Below are 23,277 nucleotides of genomic sequence, written 5' to 3' on the forward strand. Positions count from 1 at the left end.
GACATGAACACTGAAGTCCTCATCTTTAAATCTGATAACGCTTCTTACTTGCTTTTGTGAGAGAACATACGTTCTCGTAGTTCCAGAAGATCGAATTACCTGCTTGTCTGCATTACAGATTCCATTTTCACAGCGACCGCATTGAAGGTCAAAGGATCTGTAGCAAAGAATAGATACGATGAAATTAACTCGGGAAAACTAAAGTGAAAGTCACAGTGCGTCGAGGAAACGAAATCTGGGCCTGAATACAGCGGAAGTGAGCGAGTGACAGAATCTCAGTTTAGTTATACTAGACAGAATAGCACAGCCCTGCAAAGAGACAGATATTCCGAAGTTGTTTAAAAATCAGAGTTAGATCACAGTCTGCAATACCACATGCAACAGTTAGAGTTAAGACCCAGCTGACGGACACTTACACAGGGTAAACAAAAGTAAATCAAAGCCTACGTTACAAAGCGTGGCTGGAAGGCACCTTGGTTACGACTGGCAGTTGAAAGAACCTCAGGGGCTTCCTTCAAGACACCGTTCTTCCTCAGGAGCGAACTGTCACGCGTATCGTTTTCAAACTTCAGCCTCTTTTCAACAGTCGCACTGTTTGACAGTGCGGTCATTCTTCGCAATACAATCACGATATATGACCGCCTCTTAGCCAGCTTTTACCGTCATCAGCAGACAATAGACTTGGTTGTTAGAAGTCATCCAGTTTAACTGTATTAAGGACTCTTAGGACCGACAATAATTTGACTGACACATTTATGTTTTTTCGATTCCTTTGTACGTTTAGCCAGCCATACGAGTGTAGCTAATGGTACGCTGAGTTGATGATGTTCTTAAGGTGTATACAAGCATGCAAGCCTAGACCACTTAGCTGTGTCGAAGTTTATCCTATCGTATTCATAAAACATATAACACGTACACCGAAAGCTTCTGCTGCGAGCAACCAACAAAGCGGAGCTCGCTATAGCCTGTCACTGAATTTATTTATCTTAGGTTTCTCTAGCCCTGTTTCTGTTATGAACTAGCTTAGCTGGCTTTTGTTACGGCTTGCTAGCTTGCTATAAAGAAAACCAGCAAGCTAGAATAATCGCAATCCCTCTCCAGCCTGCCCACGCATTGCAAGATAACTTACTTATAAGTCGCCAGTCATTTTCCACTGATGCAAAAATATATTGGCTTAATAATAATTAAGGTATTCTAGCTTTCAACCTCACAAGGGGATCCCCGTATACCATTATCGAAACTGTTTGACTTTAGTCTTTCGTCACTCGTTGACGGCAGAGGATAACAACCAATGAAAACGTCGAACTGTCGAATTGGGTGGGATTTGCAACACGTATCTTAGTAACCGTATCAAAAACGAGTTTATTGTCGTGCAAAGGTAAATGAAACGTTGCTTCGCCAAACTTAACACGAGTTTAGAAAGGAATCGCGAAATTGTGAACTGACACTGATAAAGCTGATATACTGATATGACTGATAAAATAATGTAATAACTAATAACTAACCAACCAATAATTCAAATGACATCCTCGATTAAAACAGCTGAGCTGTCCCTTTTATCACGATTTTTTTCCTGTGTCCCGTTCACTTAAAGCGCTCCCACTCCCACTGTACCCAGGGCAGTGACTGATTCATTGTTGCTAGCAAAATGACTGGTTAGGATCTTCTCTGTCTTGGAGGATAGTAGTTGAAGGAGAGAATGTTGTGAGATTCTTAAAGACGGAACCCTTGAGTCCCTCTCTCTCGCTCTCTCTCGCTCTCTCTCTAATTTTCATGTGGCGTTTTGCATTTTTTTTACTGTAAATTGTCAAGCAAATGAACTGCATTTAGCAACATTTGCTACACGTAGGTAATGTGAGGTAAAGTGTATAGTGAATCCAGTGCATTCACTATTTGGATTTAGAACAAGACGTCTTTTAATCCCAGAATGCACCGGGCATAGCACATTTCTACTCAGCCAAGCAATTTGGCAACTGTACATGATTTAGCCCTACTATACAAGTGTCTACTGTGAAATAAAAGTCACACAACAACCACTGAGAACATACAAAGAATGTTTTAATACAATGGATCTTTGTGCATTCTGTTTTAATTGTTTTTATTTTATTTTTTTTAAATACAGCGAAAAGATTTCTCATTCGCTTATTATTTCCCATACATCCTCATACCATTTACTCTTTAAAGTTGTATTACCCCCGACCAAGTGTAATCCCACTGGGACAAGTGGCAAGTAAGTGTGTGTGTGTGTGTGTGTGTGTGTGTGTGTGTGTGTGTGTGGTGTTGGGGGATGGGGGGGGGGGGGCTTAAAATGTGTAAACCTGTGTATAATTAAGACTGTCTCTTTCATTTACACCTGATATGTAATTTATCTAAGGAGGAAGCATTCATTAGTGGTACTTCATCAAATTATTTAGCAGTCAACTTGTGAACATTTACACAAATGTTCATTCTGCAATGATAAAATGTAATATAATTGATATGCTCTTCTCAAAATTTCTTATGCTTTGGTTAGTAGTAGATTCAGCGAAACAGAGAGATTGTTTTAGTGCAACTATTCAAAGTGCAGCATGTGAGAAAGTATCAAACCTTACTGAATAATCTAAAGAACTTTGGCAAAAGCAGAAGATATAAAAATATAGTCTTGGGTACAAAAATGTAAAACAAAAGATGCAGTAAAATTCCCACAAGATCCAGATTGTTTTTCGCAGCATTCATCGGAAAGGCTTCACAATCTTCATTGAGATGTAGTTCTGAAAGTAAAAAAAAAAAGTTGTCAGCAAATGTCAAAATGCTATCTTGTGTTGACGGAAAAGACAACATCTGCAGTCAGAATAAAATTCCTAACAATGAACTGAACACCTCTCTCATAGAATAAAAAAAAACAAAAAACAAAAAAAACATGCTTGTACTTACAGGTAAGGAGTACAGTAGTATTCCCACGAATAGGCCTACTAGTATAAGAATGATGATCCCGATAAAGACCCATTTGAATCTGCGCCACACGATGAACTTCATGGTTTTGCATGGATTCGTGAACCAGAAGAAGGAGGTGTCTGGTCGACTTTGGAAACAATTCAATTCCATGTTAGTGTCACATCTTATAAAGACCATCTGTTCAGTAACGTGCTGAAAAAACCACCAGGTTTTTTTTTTTTTTTTTTTTTGCCCTTACTTTGGAAGATCCAGTCTGGGGTTCATGTTAGGTTCATCTCTTCCTTTCCCCGCGGGTTTTTCATCTGCTTCCTTCTCTTCCACAATCTCAAGAGTCATTTCTACTTTGCCCTGAGAGAGAGAGAGACGAAAACAGACGAGTACTGTCAGTCGTTATTAACGCCTGAGACCGTCTGAGGCGCGTCAGTATAAAAAGCCTCAGAGTGCTAACATTCGAAGTCAAAATCTGTCTCCTGTTCTTTTTGTAAACTCACGGCAAGTTTTGTCTTGCCATCCTCTTCCATCACGCATGGCCACCAGCCTCTCACAGCCTTTTGGGAGAAGAGGGATTTGGCTGGCAGGCTCTTCCTGGGAGTGTTGCCTGGCACCTGCGTGAGCATGCTCAGACTGCACTTCTCCGGGGTTTTGGCAGGAGGGATCAGGTGTAGCAGGTCCAGCTCCAGAGTGCCTGTTTGAGACGTCAACACCTTCAGATTTCTCATACTGAGTATAACACATTCCTACTGAGAAACTGGGTTTTGTTCAAGATATTACATATTTGCAGTGCGGGAGAAAAAAAAAAAGAATCAACAGTTATTTGTAACCTTAAATGATGTCTAATGACATAATCTGGAATGTATCCGCAAGACTAATTTAAAAGTTGGTGATCTTAGCACAGAACTAGTCTATTTCAGCAGAACAGTTATTTTAATTTTTTCCCCAGACTGCTTCACGTAAACAGGAGGACAAAACTGACCTAAATAATCGTCCAGTGAGAATTTGTCGTTATCCCAAATCTGGATAATCAGTTTGGGCGGAATTCTGAACTCGGTTTTATCAAGACTCCAAAAGTGCTCCTGGTGACAAAAAAAGATCAGGATTGTTTAAAAACAAAACAATTATTACCTTAATATCAGTCTTCTTTTCTCTTCTCTTCTTAGTGTATATATCAAATATAAAAAACTATCTATGCAGGTTGTTTTTTACCAGATCTAAAATGAGTGATTCTTAACCTTACATTTCTTACAGTTCTCTCAGAAACAACCGACCTTTCTGGACACTAGACACAGCTGTTCCGCCGGCAGGTAGTCGAAATCGAAGACATATCTCCAGTTGAAATTTCCGTCACCGTCCAGAGATCTGTAGTGCACGTCTGTCTTCTGTTTGTTTTCTTCCATTCCTGCCATCCACCTGCACAATCAACACAACCCATGTTCTTTTCCGGCTCGGCTGGCTTGACTGGGGAACATGTAATGGCAGTCACAGGGTGATGTGTACAGTGTGACAGAACCTAGGCACGGTCATGTTTACCCTTTCACGTATATGTCACTCATGTTCTCTCCTGTGATGCTGGTCTCATCCAAGATCACTTCAGTAGTGTTCCAGATGATGGCTCGCAGGAAATATCTGAAAACACAGTCACACACACACACACACACACACACACAGAGTCAGGATGTCTTCCAAACAAACAACCATTACACATCTATCATCTATCTATCTATCTATCTATCTATCTATCTATCTATCTATCTATCTATCTATCTATCTATCTATCTATCTATCTAGGAGAGTTTTTAATCAAAAATCCAACTGTTTCTGGTGTGCAGTTTGGCACAACACTAAGGTTGACACTACGTTTTTCAGTCAGTGGGACTCAGTGGTCAGGGTGTCTCAGTGTCCGTCAGCAGATGTTTCCCTGTCTCTTCTCACACAGGTAAGGGCTTCAACTTCCAAGAATTTCACTTTCCATATTTACATTGACTTCTCAGTCTTTATCGCATCCATCACTATCTATCTATCTGTCTATCTATCTATCCATCTATCTATCTATCTATCTATCCATCTACCTGTCCAAGTCTATCTTTTGACACTATGTAAACTGTGTGAGAATTATTAAACTGCAGACGTTGTGTATTCGTGTTAGCTCTTACTTCTTGGCTTTGCGTGGTGTGATGTCGGTGGGTGGCCCAGGAAGACCCAGACTTTTGGGAAATATGTCCACCCACATCTGGATCCTTCCCTTCACAGAGCAGAAAAAAACAAAGGTCAGGATGAGTTATGCATTTCAATGGATAACAAAACTCCATAATCTTAGCTTATACTTCAACAGAAACTGATGGAGTCCTATGTACACACAAACTATGCATGACTAAATTATAAATATGTGCTACTTTTATTTGCAGCATTTGTAATCAAACTTAATTCAGCACACATTCCAAAGCAATCTGTGACATGTCCATCTTGCTATCCACTAAACGACAAACCCATAAGGTGCTTCTCCACTCTTTTGGGAACAAAAATGTATTCTGCTATAATAGTGCTATAACGATATAATACTACTAATAATATTATGTTTATGACAATGTAGGCACATGTTTAAAAGGACATGACAGGGGGTGGAGTCTCAGACCTGGGAGAGCGTGGGCTGGTAGGTGCTAAATAGCGTCCTGGTCTCCACATGCTCGGGCACCAGGCCCTGCTTTCTCAGAACGTGAAGGCTGATCCTCTCCTTGGCTGGGCCCAGGTGCTGATGGATCACTTTATTGGCCTCTGATTAGGTTAAGCCACATAAATGACATGTATGAACATGTTTGGTGTGTTTTAGTATTAGGTATCTCGCATCGTGTAAACACGATTATGACTGGTCAAAATAAACAATATCAACACGATTCTGATTGGTTGACAACTCTACAGATTATCCCACCTATTCAAAAACAGGCTATCCAGTTCTAAATTCTCTCGAGTGGTCTCACATTCACATTTTACTGAGTCTTTCTTCCCATATGAATTTTTCCAAGCATACCCAAGTCTAACAAACTGTAATTCCGTCCACCGAAGGACAGTGTGCTGCCGTCGTCTGCTATCTGGGGGGGAGGGATCCCTCTGAGTCTGGCCAGGTTCTGCAGGATCTGAGACGGCTTCAGCTGGTCCCTCCACTGGTTCACTCCAGATCTGTCAGATCAACATTACAGATCAACTACAACCGTCGCGCAACAAGGTCTACACGAGATCTACACGCAGTGTTTTAGCATGTCTGAGTCTTTATGGATAAAATGGATATAGAAACAGGTCACCGAAGAGAGCTCCTTCTGGAAAGACGAGAACTCACACACAATATGACTCCGACAGACCGCAGTACGAGCCGAAACGAGAAAGTAGTCGATTCTCCAAGTCGATCACCGTCTCCCCGACCTTCTCGTCGCGGCTTAGCAAATCAAAATCGTAGACGGAGATCTTCAGGTCTTTATCTTGAGGCAAGAAGCAGGACAGTTCGAACATTCTGTAAAAAATTAAATTAAAAAAAAAGAAAATTAAAATCAGCACATTTTAATCTGGACGTGTCAGAATTTTGTTCATTTCACCTGAAAGCCTGGTCCGATTGTTTTAGGTCATTCCCCGATCTAAGGAGTAATAATTAAATTCGACCTGCTTTTTTTTGGTCCTACCTTCCAAATTCGGGGTTTAATGTGTTTGGTTTGTAGTTATCTCTGTCCTCGATAGTTTTCTTTCCCAAAGAAATCTTTATATAAGGATCACACTACAACGAAAAAAAAAACAACAAGAAAAATAACACAAGGCATTCATTACAATGATACATACAATAAGAGCATGTGTTGTACAATGCAGAACTGTTCTTGTTCTTCACTGTGAGAAGGCTCTGGTGACTGACAGCTGAAGCAAAGCCTCTGAGTGCCGGTTTCACTCACCATGCCGTTGTTGTCCTTGGGTTGCAGGTCAATGCAGCGAACCACATAGATCCTCACAATACACTCCTGGGGACCGCTCTCAGGCAGCTCGCGGAACTGCCGCGGGGGTGCTGACACGTTAGGGTCATCAGATAAGGGATACACTTTAAATGACCCCTGTAATTCCACACACACACACACACACACACACACACACACACACACACACACACACACACACACACACACACACATTAAGTCAGTTCTGAGAATTCCAGGCAACAGAAAAAGTTTTAGAGGTTGAACCCAAAACAGATAAATGATAAAGATAGAGCAGATAACGTCCCCCACTGCTGATGTCATTACATTGCTAGTATAAAAACCACCACCAGATGGCGGTCAAACCCATTCATTGGAGAGGCACTCATGGAATAGGTGTTTTGTTGAAGAAGGAGGAGATTTAAGTTCTAAAGTTTGCACATGCAGTACTCCTTATTTGTTTGTTTATTTATGTATTTATTTACTTGTTTATAATGGCTGTGTGCTCCGAGGACTTGCTATGTAAGTCAGCCGAGGAAACGCAGGGAGCGTCTTCAATGACAATCACACAACGACCAGGGAACAGGTACAAACCTTGAATTCTCCCACCACAGATGGGTCCTCCTCATCCTCATCCGTCTTCCCCCTCTGCAGTTTGAACGTCTTACAGAAGTCGGTGAGGCCACAGAAGTCTGGAACCTCCTCCAGCTCACAGCCGTACACCTGAGGAAACAAACACACGCTCAGCTCAACACAGGTTCGTCTTCACCCTCACAGTGCTTCATCCTCAGAAGTGAAAAACGCTGCTTGGTTTTCGACAGGAAGAATTGAGTGAACTCACTTTCAAGGTGTCGTACCCCTTCTGTAAGTACGGGCCGCATTTCTCATGTTCTCCAATAGAGGAGTAGAATTTACTCCACCAATCAACGGCCTCCTCCTCCTAAAACACAGCTTAGTGTCATTACACAGTGGGGTGTCTGAAAATGTATCGTTCACACAAGCGCATCACTGAGAAGTGCTCTTCATCTTCTCATGTGCTATTAAAGCAGGGTGTGGCTGTTAACAGGAAAAAAAAAAAAGCGGAAATTTCGTGTAATCCTCAGAAGCTTTGATATAAAGCTTAATAACGTTTTCGTGATGTTAGTGAAGCATAGCCTGGCGATTTAGAATCTGGTGATTGGCGTCTCATGAAAGGAGATCTCATAATTTGAGATTGGGGAAAAAAAACATTGAGAAAAAGCTAACCTTTTTAGGAGGCTGTGAAAAAAAAAGTTTGAGCAAGGGAGAACATAAATTAACATGAGGGGATTTTTCAAACATCTATCAGACTAAAATCAAATACAATATTTATATCAGGGCACAGGTCTATTGTTCATTGATAATGATGTGATTGTTTATAACTGAAAATGACAGTATATCTGTTTTGAGAAGACTCTAAAAATGCTTTCAGTGTTTTATAACGTTGTCATTTCTCTGTGGAGAATAGAACATACCTGACTACTCAAAGCTGGTCTTCTCTCTTCTATATCAATAACTACATGTCCAGGAGCTGCTGCACTCATCATGGCCACTATGACAGATAAAACACACACATGCATACACACACACACGCACACACACATACACACACACACACACGCACGTACACACACACGCACATACACACACACACACACACACACACACGCGCACACACACACATACACAGAATAAAAATATGTTGTAGAGTATAAACCACTAACTCTTCTAAACCTTAACACTTCAAATTTCCACAGAGCTCTCTGATAGCGCAGCAATTCCATTTTAATTCATGGCCACGGTATAATGCAGCCATTAATACACACAGAAGAATTTGACATGAAATTACAGCCCAAACAGGTGAGCATTGTCTATTCAGCCCTAACAGTGCAACTGTACTTTAAGGGGCTTCAGCAGTTCATGAAGATGGCTTTCCCCCTCTCACGTGAGACGAATTCATATGGAGAGAAAGGTGCAAGTTTCACCTCTGGCAGACATGGCCACTTCTGCCGTGCTGACGTACGGGTCACACCGGAATTCCTCCAGGGAGTCGATGGTGCACTGACCCACCACGGGTTTCCGCCCAAACGGCCGATGGTCAATGACTTTCAGGATGATGGGCGGAGTGTACATCTCGTCTTTCGGGAGAAGCTGAGGGGGAGGAGTTTAGTCTGTCTATGTCAAAAATACAGCACAGGTCTGCTCCACAGAAATCTCGTCTGAGATCTTCTTCTGTGTTTGTAATGAGGTTGACGGTAAGCGGTTTTTCTTTGAAAAAGACAATAGTTTAACATAAGGGACGTGTCAGAAAAAATGCACTGCATTCATCTTTTGTGGTGTCTGCGAGTGGGAAAGAGAGAGAGAGAGAAAAAAAAAACACTTCCTGTCTGCTGCTGGTGTCTGAAATTTAACCTTACGACCTTATAGCCTTATTGTGAAAAAAATCAGTCTGATAATTGTCTCGCTGTTTGACACTGACTTGGACGTAACACCTTTGGGACTGTTATTGTTTAAGTATAACTGTAACTCCTATGCAGCACCGTTAGTGTGGAGAATAAAGCGTGTTGCTGAGGCAAAGCGGGAGACTGTACCACTTTGAGGAAGAGGACCGATCCAGGGAAGTTGGGGCTTTTCTTGATGTTCTTAATGACAGCTGTCTGCACACTCTGGCCTCCACACTCCACTACCAGACTGGGAGATGACACAGGGGCCAGCTGATAGGTCTTCATGTTCCGCAAACCCCAGGTCAGAATCTGGAACACACACACACATACACACACACAGACACACACACACATACATACATACACAAGGACACATACATATACACACACACACACACACACACATACATACATACACAAGGACACATACATATACACACACACACACACACAAACAGTCATTTGTTTTATATTATCATCGTGGAGATTTCACAATGACTTTTATTTTACTGTAATTAAAATTTAATAGCTAAACCCTCATCACAGCTGTAACCATAGCCAAAGAAATATTTTGGGCACATTTTTTGTCTCAGCAGAAATAACAATATCATTTTGGATTCCCCAAGAGAGAAGAAGGTCCCCACCAGTCACACGCTCTCTGCAGTACATCTGATCCACAGAATGGCACAAACACACCCACACACACACGCACACACACGCACACGCACATCATTATTTCTGTCTTAAGTGGTGGGAGTGAGCTCTGGAGGATGGAGTGTTTATTGGCTTTACCTCAATAGCAGTGAGCTGCACCACTGGCCTGATCCCCTGAGGAACCATGTAGAGTTTCTCAGCTCTTCTGGGTGGAACCAGAGGCAGATCTGCTTCATTTGTCTGGCACAGAGCAGAGAGAGAGAGAGAGAGAGAGAGAGAGAGAGAGAGCACAGTTTTCCTCCATTCTCACTCTCATTCCTCAAAATCACCTCACCATCCCTTTGCTTTTCCCTTCTCAAAATACGTGTGTGCGTGCGTGTGTGTGTGTGTGTGTTGTAATGAGGTTGAATTCCATGAATTTAATAAATGACCATTAACATAAGAACGAGCAAACAGAAAACTGTGGAATCATTACTGTGACTGTATGACCGTTTGAACATGCTCCACGGCTGCGGTGGCCAAACCCTCCGGAGCTTCCGTAAGTTCACGTGTTTCAGACATGTTGACGTTATACCTTGTCTTAGACATTGTTTCTACCTTGTTTTAGACATGTTGATGTTATACCTTGTCTTAGACATTGTTTCTACCTTGTTTTAGACATGTTGAGGTTATACCTTGTCTTAGACATTGTTTCTACCTTGTTTTAGACATGTTGAGGTTATATCTTGTCTTAGACATTGTTTCTACCTTGTTTTAGACATGTTGAGGTTATACCTTGTCTTTAAGCAGAAGTTCAGCTGCCACCAATATCTCCCCAGCGTTCTTGCCCTTCATGGTGATGGGGTACCACAGAAGGTGGGGGTTGACTGCTGAGGCTGGATTCAGCTTCACCACTGGGGGGCACATACTCCGGCCCATGGGCTCATCTTTACCCTGTCATACAACACAAGATCATTACTGCACTACACATACTAATCCAGTCACTGATACACATACTGAGTGTTGAAAAGAGACATGGTTATTAAGATTGTATGCTTAGAGGTAACAGAGGACTGTTTGTCAAGGGACAGCAGGACAAACAGCATAGAGTCCAGAATTGTCTTCTTGGAGTCTAAAACTATTTAAACTACTTAAAAGAAATATTTTGAGTATTAACTGATTCAAACTAACACCGCTTATGCCAGTTCTAATTCAATCCAATAGAACCAGATTAAATTTCACTGACAATGCTTATGTCAGCAGACATCGTGATAAAACAGTTTTACAGGATACTAGGCCTTGAACCCCCAGTGTCTACAGTATCCTTTGTGAGTAAAAACTCTCCCTTTGACCAGGATTTAAAAAAAAAAAAAAAAAAAAAACCTTCAAAAGAACCAAATGGTCAAAGTGGAAACCCGTCACTGAATAGATGACAAAGAAACGCAGGTCGCCGAAACAGCTCTTACCACTTGGTCACTGTCGTAGATCTCCAGGACAACGCTGGGGGGGTTGTGTGCCAAGGTCTGAGGATCTCCGTAGATCTCGATGTTGTCAAAGATGAGCGTCTGATCCCAGGTGGGGTTCAGGGTACTTCTAATGACCTCCGTGGTTTTACTGACATGGAGGAAGGACACATGGGCATAGGGATCTGCACGAAAATAACAGTGCAAAGGTCAGGTCAAAGGTCACTTCCTTCGTGCCTGGATGTCCATAGGAGGTTAAATGCCATGTAATTTTGTTAGCCCCTGCTCTTAATCAAAAGTGAACGTCTGGTATTGGGTCAATGGTAAAACACACATGGGTTTGACTTTACGTGTGTGCATATATACTGTCTTGAAATTGCTCACCAGAGAAGCTGTCTTTGTCCATGGGAAGGAGTTGTCTTGCTTGGTACACATAGACTCTGAGATGGTACATGAAAGACCCTGCAAAAGAACTTGGCAATTAGGTCAATGTAAAACTCACATCATGACCTTTTTGCCCTCCAGTATATTTTGATGATGAAAGCTTAGCAAGAACAAAGACTGAGTGATCCATCAAAAGGCACCTTGACACACTGTCACTGGTGAACCAGAGGGATAACAGACTCTTATAGCACAGGTGCACAAATACATAATATAATCATATAATACATCATTCCAGAAACAGTAGTTCTACTGCAAAAGAGCGCAACACAAAACATTTACACAAAAATATTAATAAGTAAAAAAAAAAAAAAAAAAAAAAGCCTTGACGTTTTGTTGTAACTTCTGCAAGACATGATTAAAAACATTTTTAATTAATACAGATATTTTTTTTGTCCCCCACACACAGTCTAGCTCTTGTTACAATCTGTTGATCAGAGGCGTTTGGGAATCTCATGCGGTTTAATCGGGGTTTAATCGGGGTTTAACGTGGTTGAATTATGTTGTTTAATCTTGTATTCGTGAGCCGCAGACTTCCCTCCAGGAACAGGAGTGGCACGCGAGAGCCGGAGAGGAACCCCGGCAGGGGAGATAACGTCTCCAGCTTTAATCGGCTGGCACACGGGAACGCTCTACTCACGGTCGAAACTGCAGGAAACGGTGGGTGTGTTTACGCCAAAACGCGTGGCCGAATCCTTTTTGCCGCCTTTGTCTTCCTCGTCGATCCCCTTACGGACAAAAAACAAAATTTCAGTGAGCTCCTGTAACAATGGCTGAAACTGTGCCAGCCTTTTTTTTTTCTTTTTTTTTTTAACAGGTTACATTCTGTGCCCATGACATACACACATCTGAAATCTATGCCCTTCTCCAAACATGCAGAGACCAGTTCAGCCCTGTCTGTCATTAATCATACCCACATATCCCTGCTTGCATGTTTGTTTTTCAGCAGTGTTTGATCTGGAAAGAACCCAAGACCCAGTACTTCTTCCTCTAGTCATTCAGTGCCGGTCGTTAGCATGTGTTGACAGAGGGCATAAGAGGCTGGATCATAAGAAATATTCTGGAGCAGGAGTCGGTTGTGGAGAGACGTATGTTGCACAAACTGCTCGACATAATGGACAACACTTCACATCCCCACCACACGACCTTACATGACCTACTTGTCACAAAACACCTCACATCCCCTACACGACCTACTGGTCACACAACACCTCACATCCCCACCACACAACCTACTGGTCACACAACACTTCACATCCCCACCACACAACCTACTGGTCACACAACACCTCACATCCCCACCACACAACCTACTGGTCACACAACACTTCACATCCCCACCACACAACCTACTGGTCACACAACACCTCACATCCCCACCACACGACCTACTGGTCACACAACACCTCACATCCCCACCACACGACCTACTGGTCACACAACACCTCACATCCCCACCACACGACCTACTGGTCACACAACACCTCACATCCCCACCACACAACCTACTGGTCACACAACACCTCACATCCCCACCACACGACCTACTGGTCACACAACACCTCACATCCCCACCACACGACCTACTGGTCACACAACACCTCACATCCCCACCACACAACCTACTGGTCACACGACACTTCACATCCCCACCACACGACCTACTGGTCACACAACACCTCACATCCCCACCACACGACCTACTGGTCACACAACCCCCAACACACCCCCACCACACGACCTACTGGTCAGACAGCAGAGTGTTTTCAGTCGGAGGCTCCTTTAGCTGCACTGTAATAAGGACAGCTACAGGAAGCCACTTATGCCCACAGCGGTAACAATACACAATGACTCCGCTCTGTGCCGGGAGACTTATCCTCTCAGTGGCAAAACACAATGCACATTCTGCAGTTAAAATGCACAGTGAGAGCTATATCTTTACCTCTGTTTTTTCATTCTATTTATTTTATCCAGTAGTATAGTAGTTTAGTATATATTAGTATATATTTTAAATATGGTGCTGCCGCAACACTGCAATTTCCCCGGGGTGTTCAACAAAGTATTCTATCTATCTATCTATCTATCTATCTATCTATCTATCTATCTATCTATCTATCTATCTATCTATCTATCTATCTATCTATCTATCAAACCCCATCTCTCAGTTGTGAATGAAGAGCTGTGTGTGCTCTGTCAAACATATCATACAGGAACTTAAATAATAATCTGGTATTTCATGTATAGCTATTAAGCAGCGTCCCATTTCTGGGCATATGACTGTCTGTTACTGTTCCATTTTTAGGGAATGGGTTTAATCTGGTTGGAACTTTCTGTGTTTACGAAGACTGCGTTCGTACCAGTGCTCCCTCCAGTTTGAAAATGGCGGAGGCTCCTATCACGTTGGCCGGAGCCATCTTCCTCCTCCAGCGCCTGCGACGGAATGTGTCCGACGAACGCTCCTTCTGGTGGAACTTCCAGCCAATCAGAGAGGAGTATTCCCAGCCTTCACCCACGTTTTTCCTCTGTTCAAACACACAGAGAGGATCATGGGACTGTAATTGGGACTGTAACACAACAGTGCACTGCGGACAGATGGAGATCTGGCACAGTCAGAGATCTGTGTGGAGATTATCCCAAGGATTCACACAGCCATTCGATCAACACAAAACATGTTAAACACATGAGGAATCTGCCACAACTTCAGATGACTGTAACCGACAGTTACTGTAGTCTTAACGCTAACGAGAGCCTTACGTCCGTGGTGGGGACGTCAGATATCTTCTTGCGGGGACGAACCAGCCTCTTCCTCCGGTGGATGTGGTACATCTTCTCTGCTGGCACCCAGGACCTGGGTTTATCATCTGGAGGAATGGTCACCCCATACTCCCAGCCTAACATTCAACAAAAACACACAACATAGGTGGTCACCCCATACTCCCAGCCTAACATTCAACAAAAACACACAGTATGAATGAATGAATTTCCACGTTTCACTAGCAAAGCTCCACTCTTGAGGAGGCTAAAAAAAGAACGATTTCTGTGATACGAGGAGAGAGACCATGACAGCGTGTCCAGACCTTTCTCGTCCACAGCCCTGTTGGTGTCAAACGTCCAGCTGTCCTCCCACTTCCAGCCGGGCGGACACTCTATCTCATCTGGGCTCTGAGCTTTCTCCCCGTTCTGAGTGACAGACAGGTCATAACATTCAGCCGTACCAGAACATACCGCCAAGCTCACACGAGCACACGGCCCAGAGCAAACAGGGGACGCCATTAGCCGACCTTACATTTGCATGTTAAGCAAACTAGGCATATATAAAGGCACCTGTCTTTGTCAAATCTGGGGTGGTTAGACACACAAAGGTTAAACACGGGGTTTAAACAAAGACACAAAGAGCGAATGTCATTACTTTAAAAGTCAACTTTGTTTACTTTGCGAGCTCTGTGTGCTTTGGGATGAGTGAAAATCCATTTTAAATGGCCTTTCCTAAAAATCTCCTTTCAAAATCAATCCGGTTGTCATGTTCAGCATTAAGATTTCCACGAAACGCAATTTTGAGGAAAAGAAAAAAAAAAAAGAGAAAGAGAGGAAAGGAAAATGAAAGAAAGAAAAGTCTGATTAGGAAATAAGCAAAGATGGCGGCCTTTCAGGTCTTTACTGGAAAAGAAAAAACTTAATCATGTACGGTAAACTCGGGTGTTTTTAGAGACCACTAATCACTGGCAGTGGAGAAAGGGGAAACTGTGAGAGGCCAGCCCGAGCTTTTAACGACTGCGCTGACAAGAGTTCTCTTCCTCACCACGTCGGTGTAGGGCTCGTCAGCCGGCTTCCACTCTCCACCAGGGAAACGGGTCTCGTTCTGAAAGACTTCATCGGTGAACTCTGTGTGACCCGCGTCAGCCTCTGTTAGAAGGCTAGCTCAAACATACACAAAGACACAAAGTTTAGACACGCACACACGCACGCACACACGCGCGCACACACACACACACACACACACACACACTCTTAACCCTCGCTGACAGCTCAGGATAAAATTCATCTTAGCAGAGGGAGAGTGAGAGAGAGAGAGAGAGAGAGGGAGAGAGAGAGACAGAGAGAGAGACAGAGAGAGAGAGAGACAGAGAGAGAGAGAGAGAGAGAGACAGAGACAGAGAGAGAGAGACAGAGAGAGGCCAGAGCAAGGAACACCTAGAGTTTGTTCATGAGCAGACCTGGCAGAATGTTAATGCTGCTCAAACACATGCACACAGAGACTGGCTCCTTGAGAATGTGTATGATATTTGGGCCAACATCTTACCAAAGCCAAAACCCTGCTATTTCCTCTGATTGTATGCAGGATAGGAGTTTACAGAGGGAACTGGGTCTGAACTGCACCACATTCAGACAGGCTCAAACAAACAGGGAGCCCAAATTCATTTGCTTGGTTTAGATCTGATTTTTGGTGCCTTTGAGCACGAGTGTGAGAAAATTGTGCAACCAGAAGGGGGAACATCTCACCAGCGTTCCGGGTCCACGAACCACTCTCCCTCCCATTCCCAGCCGCGGGGGGGCATGAAACGCTCCCTCTTTAACTTCACTTTGCCCGTCACGTCGGAAAACTTGTGACGGCCCACCAAGCCCGTGGTGCCCCACTTCCCAAACATCTGGGCCTGGTTCTCATACTAAATGGGCGGGCAAAGCAAAGGACAACTGAGGACACCGTAAAACCGTAAACCCATTCTGGGCACTCGCCCAAACTCAACGACAACCATTCAAAACCCAGATAAAAGAAAGTTTGCTTCGCTGGCGGGCGAACATGCCCACACGCACAAAAGCGTTCAGACGCCTACCATCTCTGCGTACACACTGAACGTGCCCTCGGAGAACTCGTTGAATTTCTTCTCGTGCGCAGACAGGCCAAGCCACATGCTCACGCGCAGCTGGACAGGGATCTTCAAGCCTTTGTTTTTGTCCATGGGGTACTGACAAAAAGGACACAGCGTTTAGGGGATGATTCATCGATGTGACTGAATGAATAATGACTTCAGCGGAACCATCTAAATCAATGCTGTTTATTGTCACACTGGCACTTAGTGGGAAGAGGAAACGGAAGTCCACAACAATATAAGACAGGAAGTGCACTCACTTGACTGTCTGTTTTTGGTTTGCTTGTTTGTTTCTTTCTTTTCTTTTTTTTTTCTTTTTTGGAAATGTTGCCTGGTAACGGAAAGTTAAAAAAAATAAAAAAAAATAAAAAATAAAAACGCCGTTTACCTGTAAGAAAACGGTCTGCGTCCTGCCGCAGTGTTTGCCTCTGGCCTGTTCGCTGGCAGTGGAGTAAAGGATCTGATTGGCCGGGATCCTGGCGTACGCCACCCTCTTCTCGCCACGCAGCATCCAGATGATGACATCAGGCATGCTGTTCTGGGGCTGCAGCGACGGGGACAGAGAGAGAGACATCTGATCTCACTATTCATACTCCAACAAAAACCCCCCCCAGAAAACCCAGAAATGAATCTGGTGTATATAAATCAGAACAGGCAAGTTAACGTGGACACTGAGCGTAAGTAGGATGTGGATTGGGGGGGGGGCGGGGGGGGGGTGTGTCTGAGACCTCTTCGGCCAGCTGATTCAGCCTCTCTAGCCAGTCCTCGATGTCAGAGAGGGTCGCTTTCACGTCGGTGGCCTCCTGCCTCATCCGCTCGGCCATCTCTCTGATGTTGGCCAAGGCCGTGTCTCGTAGCTTCTTAATCTGGATGTCCAGGGCCGTGAGGTTGGGACTGCCCTCCAGCTCTGGCACCTGGTAACTGACAATCAGACGCAATAACTCGTCACAGAGCGCACATTCTCAAAAACAAACAACAAACTAACTTATCTGGAAAATTCCCCTACAGGGCAGGTAATGCAAACTACATCAGTGTGCATTAGCTAACATATCTCATTCAAAATTGGTAATCATCAAAATAAAACAAAGAAATTTAACTCGAAACAATGACATGTACAATCTTAACAGAATGTAGTTGTAGCAACGATTTAAGTAACAGGATCAGAGCTAATTCTATCTCCTGTCACGTGATTGGATGGCTAAATCCCTAACACACTGATAAACCCTTATAAAAAGCCGTGAATTTAATTAAAAACCACTGATCAGTTCAAATGAGATTTCCTGTGTCCGTGTCTTTGTTGTACCTGCTAAGGTCCTCGATGACCTGGCTGATGAGTTTTAGCCAGATCTCCGCCAAGCGCGGCTCCGACACCTTGGCCAAAATGGCTGTCTTCAGGGAAGTGATGTTGTTTTTCTATAGTTACATTTAAAAAGATAATATGTCATGTACCTTTGATTATATAAAATTGAAAAAAGACTGCATTCACACAAATAAAACAGACTTGTGGTGTTGAACGACAGGTGAAGGTATGAAATGCAGAAGGAGTACCAGTCGGTCTGCGATATACAGGATAATGTTGACGGCGTCCATGCGATGGCTGATGTCTTCCCAGTAAGACGTGAGGATGACCACAGGCTTGGTGTCTGCCCAGGGCAAGTAGTAGTAGTGGTTTCCTACAAGTGACCAATCAGCAGGAACTGAGGACTTGTACACGTGGGATCATGTGACATATCATTGTGAGTGTGAGTGTGTGGTCCAGGTGCATCCTGAGAGATCTTTACCGTCAAACACAGCACAGCTATACTGTGTGGTGGAGGCCAGAGGTTTGCATGTGGAGTCCAGTTTGTTGCCGTAGTTCCCAATGCTGACCTCAAACTGGATGGGTTCACCAGGTTCCTGAAGCATGCATGCGCTGTGAAATACCGCACACAGCGAGTACTTCCTCCTCCGCTGGTATTTCTGACCAAGAACGATTGAAAAACAGAACTTTCAGATCCACCGAGAGATCCACCAACTTCCGTAACTAACTTACCTCAGTAAGGCTACATTCATACAATTTTTACCTCAGTAACCGCGTAGGCTACCTTCATATAATTTACCTCAGTGAGCGTGTAGGCCACATTCATATAACTTATCTGTGTCTGAGCTGTTGTTTTGAAACTCAGCCAGTGGAGTGATTAAGATCCTGCTTAATGTTTGTACCTGAGCCACCAAGATGTCATCGTTGGACAGGTCATCTATCTTCTTGTCAGCTTTCGCCTCAAGTTGAGTTGAAAGTTCGATGAGAACTCTTCCTCTATAGGCCACCCCTTCTCCCTGTGAGAGAGAGAGAGACACGTAAACACACAGATAACACGTCCGTAAAAACTTTCACTTCTGTCTTCTTAGAGGATGCTATATATGTTTTTGTTTTGTTTTGTGAACACGCAGCGCGTCCAATCGCAATTTCTGAGAACATCTTTTCTCTTTGACTTTGGTTCATTCGATCCCTTGTTAACATAAGACTTGAGACATCAAAAATACAATGCCGTTTACCTTGCCAAAATTCAAGTCCTCATAAGGGTCGGGAAGTCCGGAGAATTCTCGTGGACTCCCGTAGAAATTTAGGTAACAAGGCCCAAAAGCTGGAAGGAAGCCCACCTCTGACAGCCCTGCGTCCAATAAAGAAGCCCGCCACACTGAATCAGACCACCAGGATAGCAATGCAGCTAACAACTGACAGTGCGGATATTATTTGACCATAGGAGTCTAAAAACGTAATGTGTCACGCTTTGACTGTCGAGGGAGAGCGAGGGAGCAGTTTACCTTCGGATACAGGAGTAAGTCCATTTTCAGGATACGACTCTGTTGGAAGTAATAGAAATGATGTCTTTTGCACAGGGTGGTTAAGAGTTCAAAAGAAAACCTCATCTATTTCATCGCTAAGTTTTTCTTTTTTTTTTCTTTGGCATTTTCTACAAGGCTACTTTGAAATAACTCTCAGCTATTCTGACAGTCATTTAAAAATCAGTTTAAGTAAGAGGAACTAATAGCCCTACCCTCAATTTCACCCCCAGATGATGCTATTTGACTTAGATTTAAATAAGTGGTTCCAATAGCATCATTCTTCGTCAGACGATCCCTGTAAAAGACAAGAAAAAGGCAAGTCAGTGGGTTTCTAGGAAATTATAAAATGTATTCGATGCAAGTGTGGCAGTTATTAATTGTACGTAATTTGTAACACTTCACAGTAGACATTCACTCACCAGTCATAAACAGTCAGTTTGATCCGCTCACACATTGATGGAAACTAAAGAATAGTGAATGTTTGTCTGTTAGTGAATAGCAAATAGTGAATATTTGTCTGTTAGTGGAGTACATTCTGGTAATCAACCTCGCAGGAAACGTGTCAGGGTGAAATTAACGCAGACAGAGTTTGTATAAAGTTCATGTAATTTCACCTTCTCACATTCTCTCACATTTGATTCAACATGAATGAATATGTTGTGCTAATTTATACTATTAATTCATGTTCAAGTTTTTTGTGCATCTGTGCCATTCCTTGTCATACCTTGATTTGCAGGTTGATAAGTTGATTCCATTCAGGATTGGCATTTTTCTCGATGATCTTGGTGCATATCTATGAAACACGACAGAAACAGAGACGAGATTTACATTTAGTCAGTTCATTTTCTTAATTACAGTTGTCAGTGACAGAACATGATAGAAATTATGACAGATCTTTGATCCATAATGAGCGAAATTTTCAATGTGCTCTCACCTTTTTTCCTGCAAAACTGACTTCCAAAAACGGATCCACTAAGTTCTTCTTGTCACCTGTGCCACCAAACATCTGTTTGACTGACTGTGCAAATGCATCATCCACTGAAAAACAAACAAACAAACAAATAAATAAATAAATGTAAATATATATATATATATATATGTGTGTGTGTGTGTGTGTGTGTGTGTATACACGTGTATATATATATATATATATATATATATATATATTTAAATTTATTTATTTATTTGCTTGTTTTTCAGTGGATGATGTGTGTGTGTGTGTGTGTGTGTGTTAAATATATACATATATATACATATTGTCACAGCCTGCATCTCATTTTGGACTTTTGCTTTGAAATGTCTTGTGCCCCTGTTCTGTGAGTCTCCGCCCTTCACCTGATTCTGTTTATTCCATTTATTAACCTTGCTGTAGCCTTGTTAATTTGTACCAATCAAGTTTCCCCAGTTTAGCTGTCCTTCTGTTTTTAAGCCCTTGTGTTTGACTCGTCCTTTGTCTGTCGTTGTTTGTTTTCACTTGAAGACACTGTTTGGCTGCACCGTTTATATCCAGTTTTTGTTCCTGTTTGCACCTGTTTATTCATCTGCTTTTTGTAAGTAAAGTCCTCCTTTTTTTTGTTACCATCATCACTGTGTCTTGCATTTGGGTCCAGCTCCACTGCACGCCTGACACATATATATACATATATACGTGTGTGTGTGTGTGTGTGTGTGTGTGTTTATATGTACAAGAGAGAAAAAAACACAAATCAACCAGTGTTAAAAGACTGTCAGACACAAACATTAGGAGACATACATAACAATAATAATTGTGATGAGGAGTTTATCTGGAGTGTCAGCTAAACTCTACGAAACAAAAACTCCATCAGACTAAAAGGCGCCGTCTTGTGGGTCCCCAGGGCCGGAGCGGAGGAATATGGACGTCAGAGCAGCGGCTCCCTCAGACTTACTTTGAGGCATGTCCTCAGCACGGTAGATTTTTAGAGTGATAGTGGCCCATCTGAGAGTGACCCCAGCAGGGAGCAGCAGGTTACTCTCAATATCATCCTCTTCCTCATTCTGTTCTCTCTTCTCCACCTGAGGCGACATCAGCAGACACCACAGACACACGCGCACACACACACACACACGCAGACACACACACACACACACACGCACAGACGCACACGCACACACAGACAGACAGTCTGTCTGAGGTAAACTGAAGGACAGGCTGTTCAAGCACCCTCGGGTTTGCAGCGTGGGAGGGGTTCACAGTGTGGGAGGGGTTCACAGTGTGGGAGGGGTTCACAGCGTGGGAGGGGTTCACAGCGTGGGAGGGGTTCACAGCGTGGGAGGGGTTCGCAGCGTGGGAGGGGTTCGCAGCGTGGGAGGGGTTCGCAGCGTGGGAGGGGTTCGCAGCGTGGGAGGGGTTCACAGCGTGGGAGGGGTTCGCAGCGTGGGAGGGGTTCGCAGCGTGGGAGGGGTTCACAGTGTGGGAGGGGTTCACGGCGTGGGAGGGGTTCACAGTGTGGGAGGGGTTCACAGCGTGGGATACATACCGGCGGTTCATCTCCCGTCCCCACGATGAACATGCTGACTTTGAGGTAACCTCTTGCTCCAGAGCTCGAGTCATCTGGGTCGCTCAAGAGTAGCCACTTCCGCATGATAGCGTGAGCTGTCAAAACGTTAACAAAGCAGCGATAAAAACGTGTTTCGTCAGAACAGCGTGGACAAAAAAAAAACCCAAAACAAAAACCCGCACTAAACCGTGATACGGCCTTGATAAACTCTGTGGTGGGTCATTGTTATGCTATACTTGAATGTTACTTCTCTAAAAAAAAAAGAGCTTTGTCATAACTTATGGTTAACCAGTATTACAAGGTGTGAGTCTACTACACAAACACACACACACACACACGCACGCACATTAAGTCAGAGAATTCTAGGCATACACAGTCCCTTCTCTTGACAGAGATACACTATAACAGAAAGAAAGAAAGAAGTAGCTTACCAGGTTCATCGTAGAGATAGCCCACATCCAGCTTTTGAATGTTGAGAAAAAGAAAAACAGAGACAATTATCTGAGACTTTTCAGACTGTACACTGAAACAGAAAAACACTGATCCGTCTCCCTCAGAGGGGACAATAAACTGCTAGACATAAATGATATACCTGCAATATACCCTATGATAAGCATGTTTAATATAAACCTGGCAGAGGTGAGAGGCATAAAATGGATGAAATCATTACCTTAAATTCTCCCATCAGGCTGTCTGATCGCAAGGAGTAGGAGTTATATACCTGCGTATGAAGAAAGATATGATTATACGTCGCACCACTAAAGCAAGCCATCTATCCACTCAGCCACAGTATTAATGTGTCTCCCCTCAGCAAACGGCCAAGTGTGGATTTCACAGTATAAAGACCCTGAAGCCATTTACACGCATTACCGCTGAGAGCGTTAACTGTAGGGCTACAGTTACTTCCAGGAGAGAGTGTGCTGCTTCCCTGCACTCCTGGTTTAACAATGTCAGGGTGTGGGATCGGTTCCTCACCTGGGTCACTGGTGAGGTCCAAAGAAAAGAGCTAATCGTTTTTAGCGTTTTCAAGGACTTTCTGCTGGCGTTCGAATGGTGAATTGTATTGACTGTACACAAGCGGGGGAGTGGGGGGGGGGGGGGGGGGTGGTTTGTCTGAGTATTAAATGGATGTCACTGATATAGAGAAAGAGTCACTGAGGTACTGTGACATGGATATAAGTATGCTT

At 43.4% G+C, this 23,277-nt stretch overlaps 2 protein-coding genes across 2 annotated transcripts in view; both read right to left on the reverse strand.

Annotated features, from left to right (window-relative positions):
• Positions 1-611, reverse strand: part of parga (poly (ADP-ribose) glycohydrolase a) — a 32,242-nt gene extending 31,631 nt beyond the window's left edge. The window contains exons 1-2 of the mRNA XM_030771073.1: positions 473-611; positions 100-157 (exon numbers count right to left, since the gene is read on the reverse strand). Of these exons, the coding sequence (XP_030626933.1) occupies positions 100-157; positions 473-611 (197 nt within the window). The remainder of the gene's footprint in view (positions 1-99; positions 158-472) is intronic.
• A 2,100-nt stretch (positions 612-2,711) lies between these two features.
• myofl (myoferlin like) overlaps positions 2,712-23,277 on the reverse strand; it is a 30,229-nt gene continuing 9,663 nt past the window's right edge. The window contains exons 9-52 of the mRNA XM_030770367.1: positions 22,761-22,811; positions 22,522-22,552; positions 22,070-22,185; positions 21,479-21,605; positions 20,506-20,609; positions 20,296-20,364; positions 19,991-20,034; positions 19,783-19,866; positions 19,281-19,404; positions 18,948-19,061; positions 18,527-18,704; positions 18,294-18,418; positions 18,049-18,158; positions 17,474-17,666; positions 17,134-17,289; positions 16,710-16,841; positions 16,378-16,541; positions 15,677-15,791; positions 14,955-15,057; positions 14,632-14,768; positions 14,235-14,399; positions 12,518-12,605; positions 11,821-11,898; positions 11,440-11,621; positions 10,769-10,927; positions 10,133-10,234; positions 9,488-9,649; positions 8,882-9,047; positions 8,372-8,448; positions 7,720-7,818; positions 7,473-7,601; positions 6,861-7,016; positions 6,600-6,691; positions 6,263-6,433; positions 5,957-6,105; positions 5,564-5,703; positions 5,085-5,173; positions 4,462-4,557; positions 4,200-4,341; positions 3,908-4,007; positions 3,426-3,619; positions 3,173-3,282; positions 2,914-3,061; positions 2,712-2,750 (exon numbers count right to left, since the gene is read on the reverse strand). Of these exons, the coding sequence (XP_030626227.1) occupies positions 2,712-2,750; positions 2,914-3,061; positions 3,173-3,282; positions 3,426-3,619; positions 3,908-4,007; positions 4,200-4,341; positions 4,462-4,557; positions 5,085-5,173; positions 5,564-5,703; positions 5,957-6,105; positions 6,263-6,433; positions 6,600-6,691; positions 6,861-7,016; positions 7,473-7,601; positions 7,720-7,818; positions 8,372-8,448; positions 8,882-9,047; positions 9,488-9,649; positions 10,133-10,234; positions 10,769-10,927; positions 11,440-11,621; positions 11,821-11,898; positions 12,518-12,605; positions 14,235-14,399; positions 14,632-14,768; positions 14,955-15,057; positions 15,677-15,791; positions 16,378-16,541; positions 16,710-16,841; positions 17,134-17,289; positions 17,474-17,666; positions 18,049-18,158; positions 18,294-18,418; positions 18,527-18,704; positions 18,948-19,061; positions 19,281-19,404; positions 19,783-19,866; positions 19,991-20,034; positions 20,296-20,364; positions 20,506-20,609; positions 21,479-21,605; positions 22,070-22,185; positions 22,522-22,552; positions 22,761-22,811 (5,310 nt within the window). The remainder of the gene's footprint in view (positions 2,751-2,913; positions 3,062-3,172; positions 3,283-3,425; positions 3,620-3,907; positions 4,008-4,199; positions 4,342-4,461; positions 4,558-5,084; positions 5,174-5,563; positions 5,704-5,956; positions 6,106-6,262; positions 6,434-6,599; positions 6,692-6,860; positions 7,017-7,472; positions 7,602-7,719; positions 7,819-8,371; positions 8,449-8,881; positions 9,048-9,487; positions 9,650-10,132; positions 10,235-10,768; positions 10,928-11,439; positions 11,622-11,820; positions 11,899-12,517; positions 12,606-14,234; positions 14,400-14,631; positions 14,769-14,954; positions 15,058-15,676; positions 15,792-16,377; positions 16,542-16,709; positions 16,842-17,133; positions 17,290-17,473; positions 17,667-18,048; positions 18,159-18,293; positions 18,419-18,526; positions 18,705-18,947; positions 19,062-19,280; positions 19,405-19,782; positions 19,867-19,990; positions 20,035-20,295; positions 20,365-20,505; positions 20,610-21,478; positions 21,606-22,069; positions 22,186-22,521; positions 22,553-22,760; positions 22,812-23,277) is intronic.

Source organism: Chanos chanos, chromosome 4 (assembly GCF_902362185.1).
Source record: "Chanos chanos chromosome 4, fChaCha1.1, whole genome shotgun sequence".
NCBI lineage: Eukaryota > Metazoa > Chordata > Actinopteri > Gonorynchiformes > Chanidae > Chanos > Chanos chanos.